Here is a 12354-nt window from a genome sequence, read left to right on the forward strand (position 1 = left end):
GCGTGAGGTGTGCTAATCGGACCGCAGTGATAAAGCAGAGGAGGGGACACAGATGCAGAGCCTCACACGCCTCGCGGCCTGGGAGCTGTGGCCGGAGCCCGGCCGCACTGAGGAGGGTCCGCCTGTGTCCGCCCGCCAGCTCGGGCCGCTGGAGGGTCCTCTTCTTCCTCGGCATCTTGCATGGTGCTTTCTCTCCCATTTGCCGTGCCCGGCTCTTCCTTGAGCCTCCGACCCGAGGGTTTCACTCCGATCGCATGCTGAGCGCTCGCCACTGCGCTGAGCCTGGACTGAATTCTGACTCGCCACTGCGCTGAGTCTGACCCCGCAGAAGCTGAGGGGTCGCGAGGATGTTAAGTAGATACGTTCTAGGGTACTTTTACTGTAACTAACAATAGCTAAATCCCAATGCTTTCCTGGAAATCCATTCTTGGAGGTTCAAAGACCCTAAAATAAACCCACGCGGTCCTGAATCCAGCACATCTCCCCCTGTACAGGCCTCCTGTGTGTCCTCGCCCTCGGTGACGGTGGCACCACTACCCCCGGACGCTCCTGTCCTTACACGTCCAGCCGGCCACCGAGTCCTGGGGGCTTGACTTCTCCAGGCCCCTCCTCACTCCTGCGGACTCACCGCGCCCCTATCAGCTACAGAAGCGCAGAGAGCAGCGCTTGGGCGCGCTCCGCCTGGACAGGCGCAGACGGCCCCCGACACGCACCCCGGCCCCGAGCCCAGGGCCCTGCTGGCCCCGCCGTGTACGCAGGAGCTGGCGGAGCCGTCCGGGGCTTCCAGGGCGGGTTCTGCGCTCGTCTCTGGCTCAGCGGGGGATGGTGGGCGCTGGAGCACCCGGCACGGCCACCACAGGCCCCTCGCCTTCCCTTCGGGGCCGCAGAGGTTGGTGACGGTTGTGACTTCCAAACAAAGTCTTCACAGGGTGAGGGATGGGCCTTCTCCCCTCATTTTAAAGGCAGATGGAGCCTGCCCCGGGCAGCTGCCGTGTGGACACGAGCAAACCACCGGTTCTCCCTCAAGCGAGTTTGGTTAGTGGAGACCCCATCGCTGAGTTCAATGCTCTTCATTGGTAGGATTTCTGGTTGTTGCTTTTCTAAATCTCCCTGTTCTTTTCCACAGCGTCCTGTTCGTGCCTCATAGATTCTATTCCTTTCTATCTCTGAACACCTTAACTGACCACTTTCTGAACCTCCTTTATGTTTTCTGCAGGTCTTGGAATAGAACTCAGCCTTTCTGCCCCTCATGGGGTGTTTCTTCTCTTCCCGTGACTTGTCCTTTGTGCTTTGAGCTTGTTTCTGGCGGAGCCTGCCTGCCCGGGGACCCACGTGAACATAGGGGCAAAGGCTGGCCAACACAGGGCAGCCCAGGGGGCACGTACTCAAGTAGATGTGGAAGAAGAGCAGGTGACCAAGCAGCAGGAGGCTGATGAGCTCAAGCAGCAGCACCAGCACCCCGATGCCCAGGAAGACCGGGGTGCTCGTCCTCACAGGGAAGAGCGGAAGGAACAGCAGCCACGTGTTCTGATCGGAGATACCTGTGGAGAGGCGGAGACACATGCACCCAGCTCCTGCTGACAAGGCAGCACCCCTCATCAGGTGAGTACCTGGGGACAGAGCTTGGCACTGGGGGAGGGAACACCAGCCTGAGGGAGCGACTCCCTGCCCAGGTGAGCTCTTCCCTGCCCAGATGAGCTCTTCCCTGCCCAGGTGAGCTCTTCCCTGCCCAGGTGAGCTCCTCCCTGCCCAGGTGAGCACCTCCCTGCCCAGGTGAGCTCCTCCCTGCCCAGGTGAGCCCTTCCTCCTCGCCCAGGTGAGCCCTTCCTCCTTGCCCAGGTGAGCTCCTCCCTGCCCAGGTGAGCTCTTCCCTGCCCAGGTGAGCTCTTCCCTGCCCAGGTGAGCCCTTCCTCCTCGCCCAGGTGTGCTCTGCCTGACCTAAGTACCCTTGCAGCCCCTTCTGACTGCGGTGGGTATCATGACCCACTTCACGGATCTGGAGGGTAAGGCTGGGAGACGGTAACTAGGTGCCCAGGTCACAGAGCCTGACCCCGGCGTCCACTGCGCTGCCCCGCTGGGCCCTCCCCACTCTAACTAGAGCTGGAAGGTCAGAGCCACCACCTGGGGCATTTCCAGGATACAGTCCTCTGTGACCCAAGGGGAACCTGACACCACAGCCACGTGGCCTCCAACAATTAAGTGAAGAAAAACAGAGAAGGGTCGTGTGCTGGCCAGTGAAGACCGAATTCCAGCTCAGGCGTCTTCACCCCACAACTCAGTCTGGACAGGTGCTCGACCCCGGGCTGCCCTACGTGGCCCCCCAGAGGGAAGGTGGCGCGAGGGGAGGCCCAGGCCCGGGCGCGGGGAGCGCATACTCCTGTAGTGTGGGTCGGTGCGCAGGCTGGCGGGGTTGATGAAGTACTGGATGAGGGTGTACAGCAGGATGACGATCGTGTACAGCAGTCCGGCCGAAGCGGAGGCCACTGTGGTGAAGAAGTACCTGCGGGGCAGAGCCTGCTCAGGGCGGCTGCACAGCCCGGGGCCGGGGAGCCAGCCGGCACGCGTGCCGAGGCCCCGGGCAGCGTGGGGGACCCGGGCTCGTCCCTGCCGAGGGCGTGCCCCGGCCGCCGCCCCGCAGCCCTTCCGCCTCTGGCTCCCGACCTTCGGGCTTCTCTCTCCTGCTCTCGGGGTGGCCGCACAGACGCGCGGCCCCGGGCCTCCCTGCACTTTCTGTTGCTCCACGGCCTGCAACCTGAGGTCTCACTCGGTCCTCCAGGAGGCCCGAGGAGGGCCCGAACCCTAGCGCTACCCGCCCCAGCTCACAGGAGGGAGACGGAGGCTCAGACACGGGGTGCGACTGGTCCAAGCCGGCCCCCCCCGGCCCCCCCTCTCCTGCTGGTTCAGACCCGGCTCCCTCCCAGCCACCACCAAGGGCACAGCCGGCCGGGGTGTTGATGCCGGCGCCGAGGAGCGGGGAGACACTGCCTTCGAAAGGCACACCCGTCAGGGCTGCATGCTTCGGTTTCAGACCCGAATCACTGCTGCACTTCGCGCACAAAAGACACGGAGAACGGTCTCCCCGTCAGAACAAATAAACCCTGGGGGGCAATTCCTGGACTACAGTTCCACTAAAACGCCTTCCTTTAGTCTTTCTGCTGTTATACCTTTAACATTTTCAGTGTTAAACAGTGTCTGTAGTTCACCTGAAGTCGCCTTACACCTGCCCTGAGGTCCTCCCCTAACGGCCTGGATAACCCCGCACAGGCCGAGCCCGTTGCGTGCCAGGCCCCCCCCGACCCCGTCCTGCCGACCCTGCCCAGTGGACACGGGGAGGCGCCCGCCAGGAGACCCCTCTCGGCCAGCTCTGTGCTTGGAGCCGCCGTCGGGACCTCCTGAGGGACCCCGCGGAGCCCGGCCCCCTCGGTGCTCTTCGAGGCAGGGCCACACCCCTCACCCGTCCCCACGGCAGGTGGACCTTGAGGTGCTCGGCCAGTTAGGAGGCCCCTTAAGGAGGCACGTCCCGGAGGAGGGGGGAGCAAGCCGCGTGAGGGGTGAGTGCCGTCCCAGGCCCGACGCCCCGGGTGGGGAGAACCCTCACCAGTAATTCCTGCTCCCCACGCAGTTGTTAAGCCACTTGCAGTGATGGTCAAAGCCTGCGACACACTTGTTGCAGGCGCTACAATGCTTGGCTTTCGCGGTCCTGGAAGGAAGGTTAGGAGGGGCAGCCTGTCAGAGCCCCTGTCTGCCTGCAGGGCCAACCCCACGCGGTGGGTGCCTGCCCGGGCGGGCGGGGCGGCCACAAGGCGCCAGGGCCTGAGGCCCGGAGGCTGAGTCAGATCCCTCCTGGCCGCCTACTGACACCCCTGGGGCCCTGAGCAGCCCCGGGCGGTGATCCGGTCGGGGGCAGAGGCTTGTGGGAGACCCGAGGCTACGGCGCTCCTGCCCCGGACGGGCGGGGGGGCTGTGTGTCGGGGCCCCTGCTTCTCTGCAAAAGGGGCGGCGCCCGGCGGCTGCTGGGGACCAGGTGCGCCTGAGCCCAGCCCACCCCCGCGGGACGGCTCGGGGGGGCCCCTCACGCGGCCGGGCACTCACACGGGGACCTCGCACAGGTGACAGTACTGCCTCTGGATGACATGGGCGTGTTTGGACCGGTCGAAAGTCGGCACAACCCGTGCGTAGTTCTTCTTTAAGCGGACATTGGCTTCGGCCGGATCGATGGAAACAACCATCAAGTGGACTAAGAGGTGGAAGAGGCAAATCCCGCCGGTCACCTGGGGGGCGTCAAGGAACATCTCGGCCTGGGCAGCACGCGTGAGGGGCCCGCTCCGGGCGGCCAGGGGTCCAGGCCCCAGGCAGCCACGAGAGCCTGTGCCTGGCCGGCAATGGGAACGGCCCCTCTGGCACCTGCGTGCCCAGCAGAACCCACCCGACTCCTTTGTCCTTGAGGGACACAGCAGGGCCCGCTGGAGGCCGTGGCCCTGCAACCCCAGCTGAGCTTCACTGGGACAGCGGGAGAGGCCTGTGTGCGTCCACGGGCACCAAGCCTGGCGCCGAAGCCGGGTTGTGGAGGTCCTTGGGGCAGGGAGGCCGCGCTGAGCACATGTGTCAACAGGAGAAGGAGGGAGGGAGGGAGGGAGGATTCAAATACCCCCAGTGAGCCTTTGTGGTGAGTGGGCCGGGACTGTCTGTCTCTCTCTGTTTTTGTCTCTGTCTCTGTCTATCTGTCTCTGTCTCTCTGTCTCTCGCTGTCTTCCTCCCAGCCCAGGACCCCTCAGGCCCACTCCAGCTCCCACTCCCTCCAGGGCTCCCAGGGTAAAATCAATTCCTCACATCCCACCCTCTCCACCTCCTCTTCAGGGACTGACACACTGTCCCCATGGAAACCAAACAGAAGGGGAGGAAGTGTCGGCCTGGCCTCCCCATCAGCCCTGCCCTGCTTCCCAGGACAGTTCTGAGCCGGGAGGGTTCGGGTTCACAGGTCCAGCTCCTGCGAGGGCGGCCTGGGCGTGGTGGGGAAAGGCCTCTCTCCGCCCGCCCACAGGGTCTCGTGGCAAAGCCGCATGTGCACAGGGTCTACGGTGACTGTACAGAGGCCCACTGGCAGTGCAGACTCTGAGCAGGGAGGCCCCTCTTCTGGGGTCCTTCTCAGGCTGCACCGCCGTCGGGGTCCAGGGCCTGCTGGCCCTGCCTGTACCGCTCAGCCTCAGCGGAGCCGCCCTGGGGCTCTGGGGCTCGCGCTCACAGGCACGGTGCTGCCTGGACCAAGCACCCCTGGTGCACGGCGAGCCTCAGTGGGGGACTGGTCTGGCCAAAGCTGCTTGGCCTCCCTTGTCCTCCAGCCTCCAGCGCAGACCCAGGGCCCTGGGTGCCAGGCGTGGGGCAACAGAAGCCCGGCCCAGCCAGGGGGCACAGAGACCACGGTGAGGGCGAGAGAGAGCCGAGGACCAGCCAGGCCAGGGGACCTACACAGGGAACGGGACTGACTGGATCCCTCAGTGCCACACAGGGACGCCCTTCCTGTGGCCTGGACCTCCCTGCCCCTGCTGTCCAGCAGGCTGAGCCACGCTCCCGTGCAGGGTGTGGGGCAGTGGGCAGGTGGTCAGCGGCGGGCCAGCACTGTCCCATCTGGAGATGCCAACAAGGTCCGGGCACGCTGGTGCCCCTACGCCCGCTTCCCGAGGCCTGAGGCACAGCTGACGCAGCACTGTTTGTGTGGTTGCTGTGGCAACAGGAGCGTGTCCTGAGCGCAGGACACAGGCGGGGGCACAGCCCGGGGCAGGAGATGTGGCAGGAAGTGGCACTGCGGCCCAGGTGCGGCCCTGCTCTGCGGAGCTAGAGTAGGACTGTCCCCATCAGACGCCGGGGGCCCAACCCTAGCCTGAGGGGCAGCCCTGCAGAGCCCCTAAGCCTGCAGGTGCCCGGGGGATCCCGAGACCCAGATGCGCTGGGCCAAGCTGCCACGGCCCCTCAGACGTCACGCGTCTGCCCACCTGCCTGCCTGCGTCTGCGTTTGCCAGAGACGGCCCGGCCATTCCCGCTGTCGGTCACACGCCCAGTGGCCGTCTCTGAGCCCCCAGAATAGAAGGTGCCACAGGCGGGGTGTTGCGCCCTCAAGCTGCCCGCTTTCACTTTCGAAGTAATTTTATCTCAGGAGCGTCTTAGGTTCAAGTAAATAATAAAAAGAACCCAGTCTGCCGTCTCACTTCCCCTGCAAAGCAGGGCCCCGAGCTGTTCTGAGGACGCGGCGGTCCCCTAGCAACTATCTTTGTTCAGTAAACAAACAGCACCGGGCGCCAGCCCAGGATGCCCGCCCTGTCACACGGCTGCCTCGCCGGTCCTGCAGCGGGAGGGCGGGGCCCCCGCGGAGCTGCCCCACCGCTGCCTGGGTCCCAGAGGAGCCCCACCCCGCCCAGTGCCTTCCGCACGCCGAGGGCGGCCAGGCTCCTGCGCGGTGACCCCCACGCTGCACGTGCAGCCTTGCTGACGCTTCCCTGTCTCCGCCGGGCCCACGGAATGCCACACGGCTTCCTGAAATCCCGCGGCCCTGACCCGGGACCCTGCCCTCCCTGCTCCTGGGTCCCTGCAGGCGCCGAGTGACGCTGGCGCCCACTAGTGGCCAGAGCATGGCGCCCAAGTGCGGCTGCCGGGGCCTGAGGAACATCGCTGGGGCAGTGGCGGGTCTGGGTGGCAGGAAACTGGACCAGAAATCATGTCCTGAAGGCCGTCTGAGCTCTGAACAGCCAGGGACGCCATCCTGCATCCCCCGCTTGGGACAGGCAGGAGGGGGCCACACAGACTGGGTGCTGAGCCACCCACAGGCAGGGGCCCACCAGGGGGCCAGGACTCTGGGAAGAAATGGCCGTCCACGTGGGATTGGGTGCACTTGACCCCGGGGCTCCTTGCTGTGCACAAAGCAGGTAAGCGCTCACAGTGGCTACTGGACAAAGCACACGGGGACGCTCAAAAAGGCTCCAACGGCCAAAACTCAGCTAAGTTTTGGGTCAAAAGAGAATTAAGGTACAGCATCATAGCCCAGCACATAAGCAAAGACCCACAGGTGAGGCTGAACTGTGTCCCCAAAAGATGTTGAAGTCCTAACCCCAGGAACTGTGAATGATTTTACTTGAAAATGGGGTCTTTGCAGATGATCAGGGTAAGATGAGGTCCTTATGGTGGGTCCTGATCTCATAGGACTGGTGTCCTTACAAGAGGAGAAGATCAGGACTCAGACACTCACAGCGGGACAACCCTGTGAGGACGCAGAGGTGGTGGCATCTAAAGCCAAGGGATGCCTGAGGCCACCAGAGCTGGGACAGGTCCTGGGAACTTCAGAGGGAGCACGGCCCTGCCAAACCAGCTTGGACCTCTGGCCACCATCTTTGTGCCTCTGTGCCTCCGTGTGTGTGACAGAGAGGGTGCCCATATGTGTGGCTGGTTTGTGACTTGTGCATTGTATGTATATTAGTGTGTGTGTATCTGTGTGTTTGTAGGTCTGTAGGTGTGTGCTTGCACCTAAGGGGAAACTTATAGCTTCAGATACGACAGAAAGAAAAAAGGTCTAAAATCAATGGCCTAAGTTTCCACCTTAAGAAGGTAGAAAGAACAGAACTTCCCTGGTGGTCCAGTGGGTAAGGCTCTGCGTTTGATCCCTGGTCAGAGAGTTAGATCCCGCACGCCGCAACTAAGAGTTCACTCGTTGCAACTAAAAGATCCCATGTGCCACAATGACGATCCCACGTGCCACAGCAAAGACCTGGCACAGCCAAAATAAATAAATAAATAGATAAAAATAAATCTTAAAAGAAAAAAAGAAGGTAGAAGAAGAGGAAATTAAAGCCACAATACATTGAAAATAAATAGTAAAAATAAAAGCAGAAATTCAAAAGAAGAAAACAGGGGAAATCAGTAAGTCCAAAAGCTGATTCTTTGAATAATCGATAAAAGCGATAAACCCTACGAAGACTGATCAGCAGTGGCATCACGACAGATCCTACAGATAGCAGGAAATAGTGCGAATAATTGTATTCCAAGAAATGTGACCATTTAGACAAAATACTAAAATTTCTTGAAAAAGATGACTTGCCAAAACAGGCAGAAGATGAAACAGAAAAGCTGAAGAGCTCTTTTCCTATTAAGGAAATTGATCATTGCAAACCTTATCACAAAGAAATCTATCCCTATGACCTCGAGGGGAAAAAATGGGCCTCATCTGAGGGAGAGGCACTCCAGGCAGATGCCCTGGTTTTTCTGACTGATTGAGGCTCAGGGGGGCCTTTGGGGCTCAGGGGGGGCCCCACCTCTGCAAAATGACAAGTGTCAATCTTGGTAACTTGCCATGGGATTTTTTAGGTGAGATAAGAAGAATGGTGGTGTGGAGACAGAAGTCTTTGTCAGATGCAAACTGGGGCATTCCAGTGAAATTGCATGATGTCTGGGATTTTTAAAGGTACTCAGTGTATGTGTGTGAGATGTGAGACAACACTGGCAAAATCTTAACTGTTGAAGCTGAGTACCTGGTAGCTGGGGTCCACCACACTGTTCTTTCCGCTTCTTCAAAGCGGAAAGACGCCATGATAAGGGGTCGGGAGGCCCCGGGAGACGACTGAGGGCCCTTCTTGGTCCTGCCACCTCCCTCGCGCCCGAGCCCCACCACTTACACACGCCTGGCCAGGGGCGTGGGGCAGCCTAGGAGAAGGGGCAGGCAGTGTGGCCGCAGGCGCAAACACCCCGCTCTTAGAAGCTGCTTCCAGTGCCCACTCTGCAGCAGCCCAGCCGGTCCACTGGCTGTAACGGGCGGCGGCCCTCAGCGTGAGGGCCGGGGCTCCTGGTGGAGTCCCGCGCCACCCTGACGCCCACCCTGACGCCCACCCCAGCATTCAGAGCAGACGTCTCTCGCCCAGAACACAGCCACCCCGGGGTATCACAGACGTCAGCGCCTCGGCTCCACATACGTGACACTCGCGGGGACATGCGAGCTCTTCAAGTCCCCATTAAAACCCACCATTCCTCTTGGACAACACAGACCGACCGCTTAGCCGTGGTTGGGAACGTGCGTGGCCCGTCTGCGGCTCCTCCCCTCCTGGGGTCTCTGTCCACCCGGGACCCTCCCAGCCCTGCTGCCAGCTGGGCACCCTCTCCCTGCCCCAGCACTGGTGGGCACTTGCAGCCCAGAGCCCGAGCCAGCGGCTGCCTGGAGGACAGCTGTGGGGTCTCCAGCACTGGCAGTGGTAGCAGGGGTGGGGGGCAGGTCTGACCACCTCCGCGGGCGGCCCGGAGCCAGGCCTGCTGGAGGCCCCTCCGGGAGCACCCCCCCCCCTCAGACGACAGCAATGCCCCCAGTAAAAGGATACACTGTAGGCAATGTATCTCCACTCGGGTGGCAGGAGGGGAATAAAGATGCCAAAGGTGGTGAAGGCCAGGACCAGGAACAGGATCCAGGCCACGACCTGCAAGTAGTGGATAGGCTGCGACCAGCCATTCACCCTGGACCGCCTGGGTGGCACAGTCTTCGGGCTCTTCCTGGACATGGTTCCTGGGAGGATAAGCCTCGAGATCCTGGCACAGAGCGCCATCTGCAAGACAGGACGGGGCATGGCAGGCCATGGGCTCCTGCCCTCGTGGCGCGGGGGCTCTGGGGGCGGGACCCACGGCCCAGCATCGCCCGGGGCCCCGGTGACATCACAGCTGCGGAAAACAGCTCTTGGGGTGGTGTGGCCCCGTGGGTGAGGAACGAAGGGCACCCCCCTACCCCCCACCATGACCTCAGGGCGGGCAGCTACCAGCCCCTCACTTGCAGCGATGAGTCCGGGGGCTGGTTTATGATGCACACGCCTCATCAGAAGACTCATGGGATATGGGGGACCCAGTGAGGAAAAGGTCCTCATCCCTGGGGAAGCCGAGAGGGGGGCAGGAAAAGCCAACTTTAGCTGGTGTGATCATGTGACACTTTCATCCACCAGAAATCCTGCAAGTTTCCCCTGTGGCAGGAGAGGCCACATTTCCAGAGTCCTGTGTTTTTCCTTCCACAGGGACAGGCCCTCCGGGGGTGGGAGGGAACCGTGGCCCTTCCGGCCAGTCAGGTGGGCAGGGCCACTGGGAAAGGGAGGGACGTGGCCAGGAAGGCTGTCGGGTGTTTGAGGGTGTTGGAGGGGTTAAGGATGTTAACAGCCGTTACAGGTGGAACTTTGAGGTTAGAAGGCCCTGTGCACAGCCTTCATTGTCTCTTCAGAAAGAAATGCACAGAAAATATAGTTGATATTAATGTGTTACTTTGGGAAGAGACAGAAATATTGAAAAATATTCTAAGACTCTTTTTTTCTGTGAGCTGTGACTTCCCCTTGGGGATTGTCCTAAGAGCAGGTTTCAGCTGCTGGCCACAGCTTTTGGTCATCTGCTGTGGTCCTCTGGATGTGACGCCACGTGGGCATCGGGACGCAGCAGCCCTGAGTCTGCGTGGGTTTCGTGAGCATCTAATGGCACATTTGTACAACACGACCAAGGCAGCAGGGATTCAGAACCCAGCAAGGCAGGCCTGGTATTGAAACATGATTCCCAGATGAAAGCATTCAGATGGAAGGGCCAACTAACAGAAAAGGTGTTGCCAAAAATCAAACTCCAGTCACGTGGAAGGTCACATCAAGGGATTACTGCAGATCTTGAAACAGAGACGTGTGGAAGGGATAATTGTGAGAGCAAATTTAAGTGACACAGACACAATGTCTGTCTGTCAGGGTTTCCAGAAGAGGAAAAGGAAGAGGGCGTAAGAGAAGAAACAAAGAAAAAAAGTGAAGCAATGTCCGTACTGCAAGAAGATTTAAGACTTTAGCCCTAAATTATACTCCAAGAACCAGACAGTGGAAAAAAGAATACATCTACGGTGGTGAAAATGCGAACTTCGAGGACGCAGAATCCTACAGGTGTCCCGGAAGAAGAAACAGTGAGATTACCTATGACACGATGTAACTGGCATTTATAAAGTTCAAGTGCTGAGTCTTCTGTGCTGAGACGGACCAGCCGGCCTCTCCCTGAAGGGGACACAGGGCACACCCTCGGGAGGCGTGAAGACTCAAGCGCACCCACTCACCTTTTCCCAGAGATCTTCTGAAAAGATTTACTCCCTCAGATCTGAGAGTCACCCTGATACCCCGGGCACTTCAAGTTCAGAATGCAGGGCCGAGCGGGTGGGTCTTCAGTGAAAGCCGGAGCCCACGGCGCTGGCCGCGCGGACACCCGCCAGCCCGTCAGCAGGCCCGCCATGTGGTGGTGAGAGGTGGCGCCCGGGCCCCCCAACCCTGACCTAGGGCCCCCGCACGCAGACCTGGCAACTGTGGCCGAAGTCCTTCCTCTCCAGGCCCCGCGCTGGGACGTCGGGATCAGCTGGGTTGTTCCGACCAAGGGGACCTGGGGGAGAAGAGAGCAGACGGGGTGGAGGGGCCGCGGCCCACGCTCGTCCCGCGCCTCTCCTCGTGAGCCGCGCCCTGCGGCCTGAGCCCCGCCTCCCCGCGTGCACGAGGGGACACGCGGGGTGACGAGAGCCACACAGGGCCGCGAGCGCTCGGCAGCCGTGGAACGTTCGCGCGGGGCCGGGCCCTCTGCCCCGAGACGGGACTGTCCCCGCCTTGCCATCTGGCTCCACCTCCCACCGCGGCCTTGGCTCGCGTCCTGCCGGCTCCTCTCCACTCAGCACCCCGCCAGGCGCCAGGTACCCCGCCGCCACGGCCACCGCTGCACGGCGGAACTGGAACCCCCCAGGCCCAGCGACCGGCGCGGTGACAGGCTCTCCTGCCCCACCCGTCCTGTGACACGGCTCCACACTGCTGCTGCACGCGGGACACACAGCACACGCCACAGACACGCACACACGCACGCACACGACACACACGCGCATGACACACACACACCACACACACACACGCACCACACACACACGTACAACACACATACATACACACACCACACGCCACACAGAGACACACACACACAGCACACAGCACACACACCACTCACCACAGCTGCACACACTCTCAGGTTTCTGGGCTCGTTTCTCACTGCTCAGTGTTTTCCAGGCTATTTCCTGGGCTGGGACCCTGGCGCCATCTTCTGCCCCTGCCCACCCTGGTAACAGCCGCATTCTCCCTCTGTGCCCTGTCCGGGTGCCACCTCCTCTGGGACATTCTGACTTCACTATGGGGCAGACCGCTGGTGTTGGGCTCAGGAAATTAGCCCTGTTTGGGGCATGATGGTGCCTGGGTCCACTTTTTGCCCCATTTTGGTTCCTGCATCTTGTTTTCCATCATCCCTGGGGCTCCAGTCTGTGCTTGGTGCTGGGATGACCCGTAAGGTCATTGTCACCTC

At 61.2% G+C, this 12354-nt stretch overlaps 1 protein-coding gene across 3 annotated transcripts in view; it reads right to left on the reverse strand.

The window, feature by feature from the left end:
• LOC309623295 (putative palmitoyltransferase ZDHHC11B) overlaps positions 1–11513 on the reverse strand; it is a 37860-nt gene extending 26347 nt beyond the window's left edge. The window contains exons 1-6 of one of the 3 annotated variants that reach the window (XM_082380054.1): positions 11318–11513; positions 9351–9572; positions 4093–4271; positions 3599–3700; positions 2376–2500; positions 1386–1541 (exon numbers count right to left, since the gene is read on the reverse strand). In XM_082380054.1, coding sequence (XP_082236180.1) covers positions 1386–1541; positions 2376–2500; positions 3599–3700; positions 4093–4271; positions 9351–9572 — 784 coding nt within the window. In that variant the 5' untranslated portion in view covers positions 11318–11513. Of the gene's footprint in view, positions 1–1385; positions 1542–2375; positions 2501–3598; positions 3701–4092; positions 4272–5990; positions 6642–9350; positions 9573–11317 lie in introns of those variants that run through there. The other 2 variants (XM_082380055.1, XM_082380056.1) reach the window with 2 other exon arrangements.
• Positions 11514–12354: the final 841 nt, after the last annotated feature.

Source organism: Balaenoptera borealis, assembly GCF_965194805.1.
Source record: "Balaenoptera borealis genome assembly, chromosome: 2".
NCBI lineage: Eukaryota > Metazoa > Chordata > Mammalia > Artiodactyla > Balaenopteridae > Balaenoptera > Balaenoptera borealis.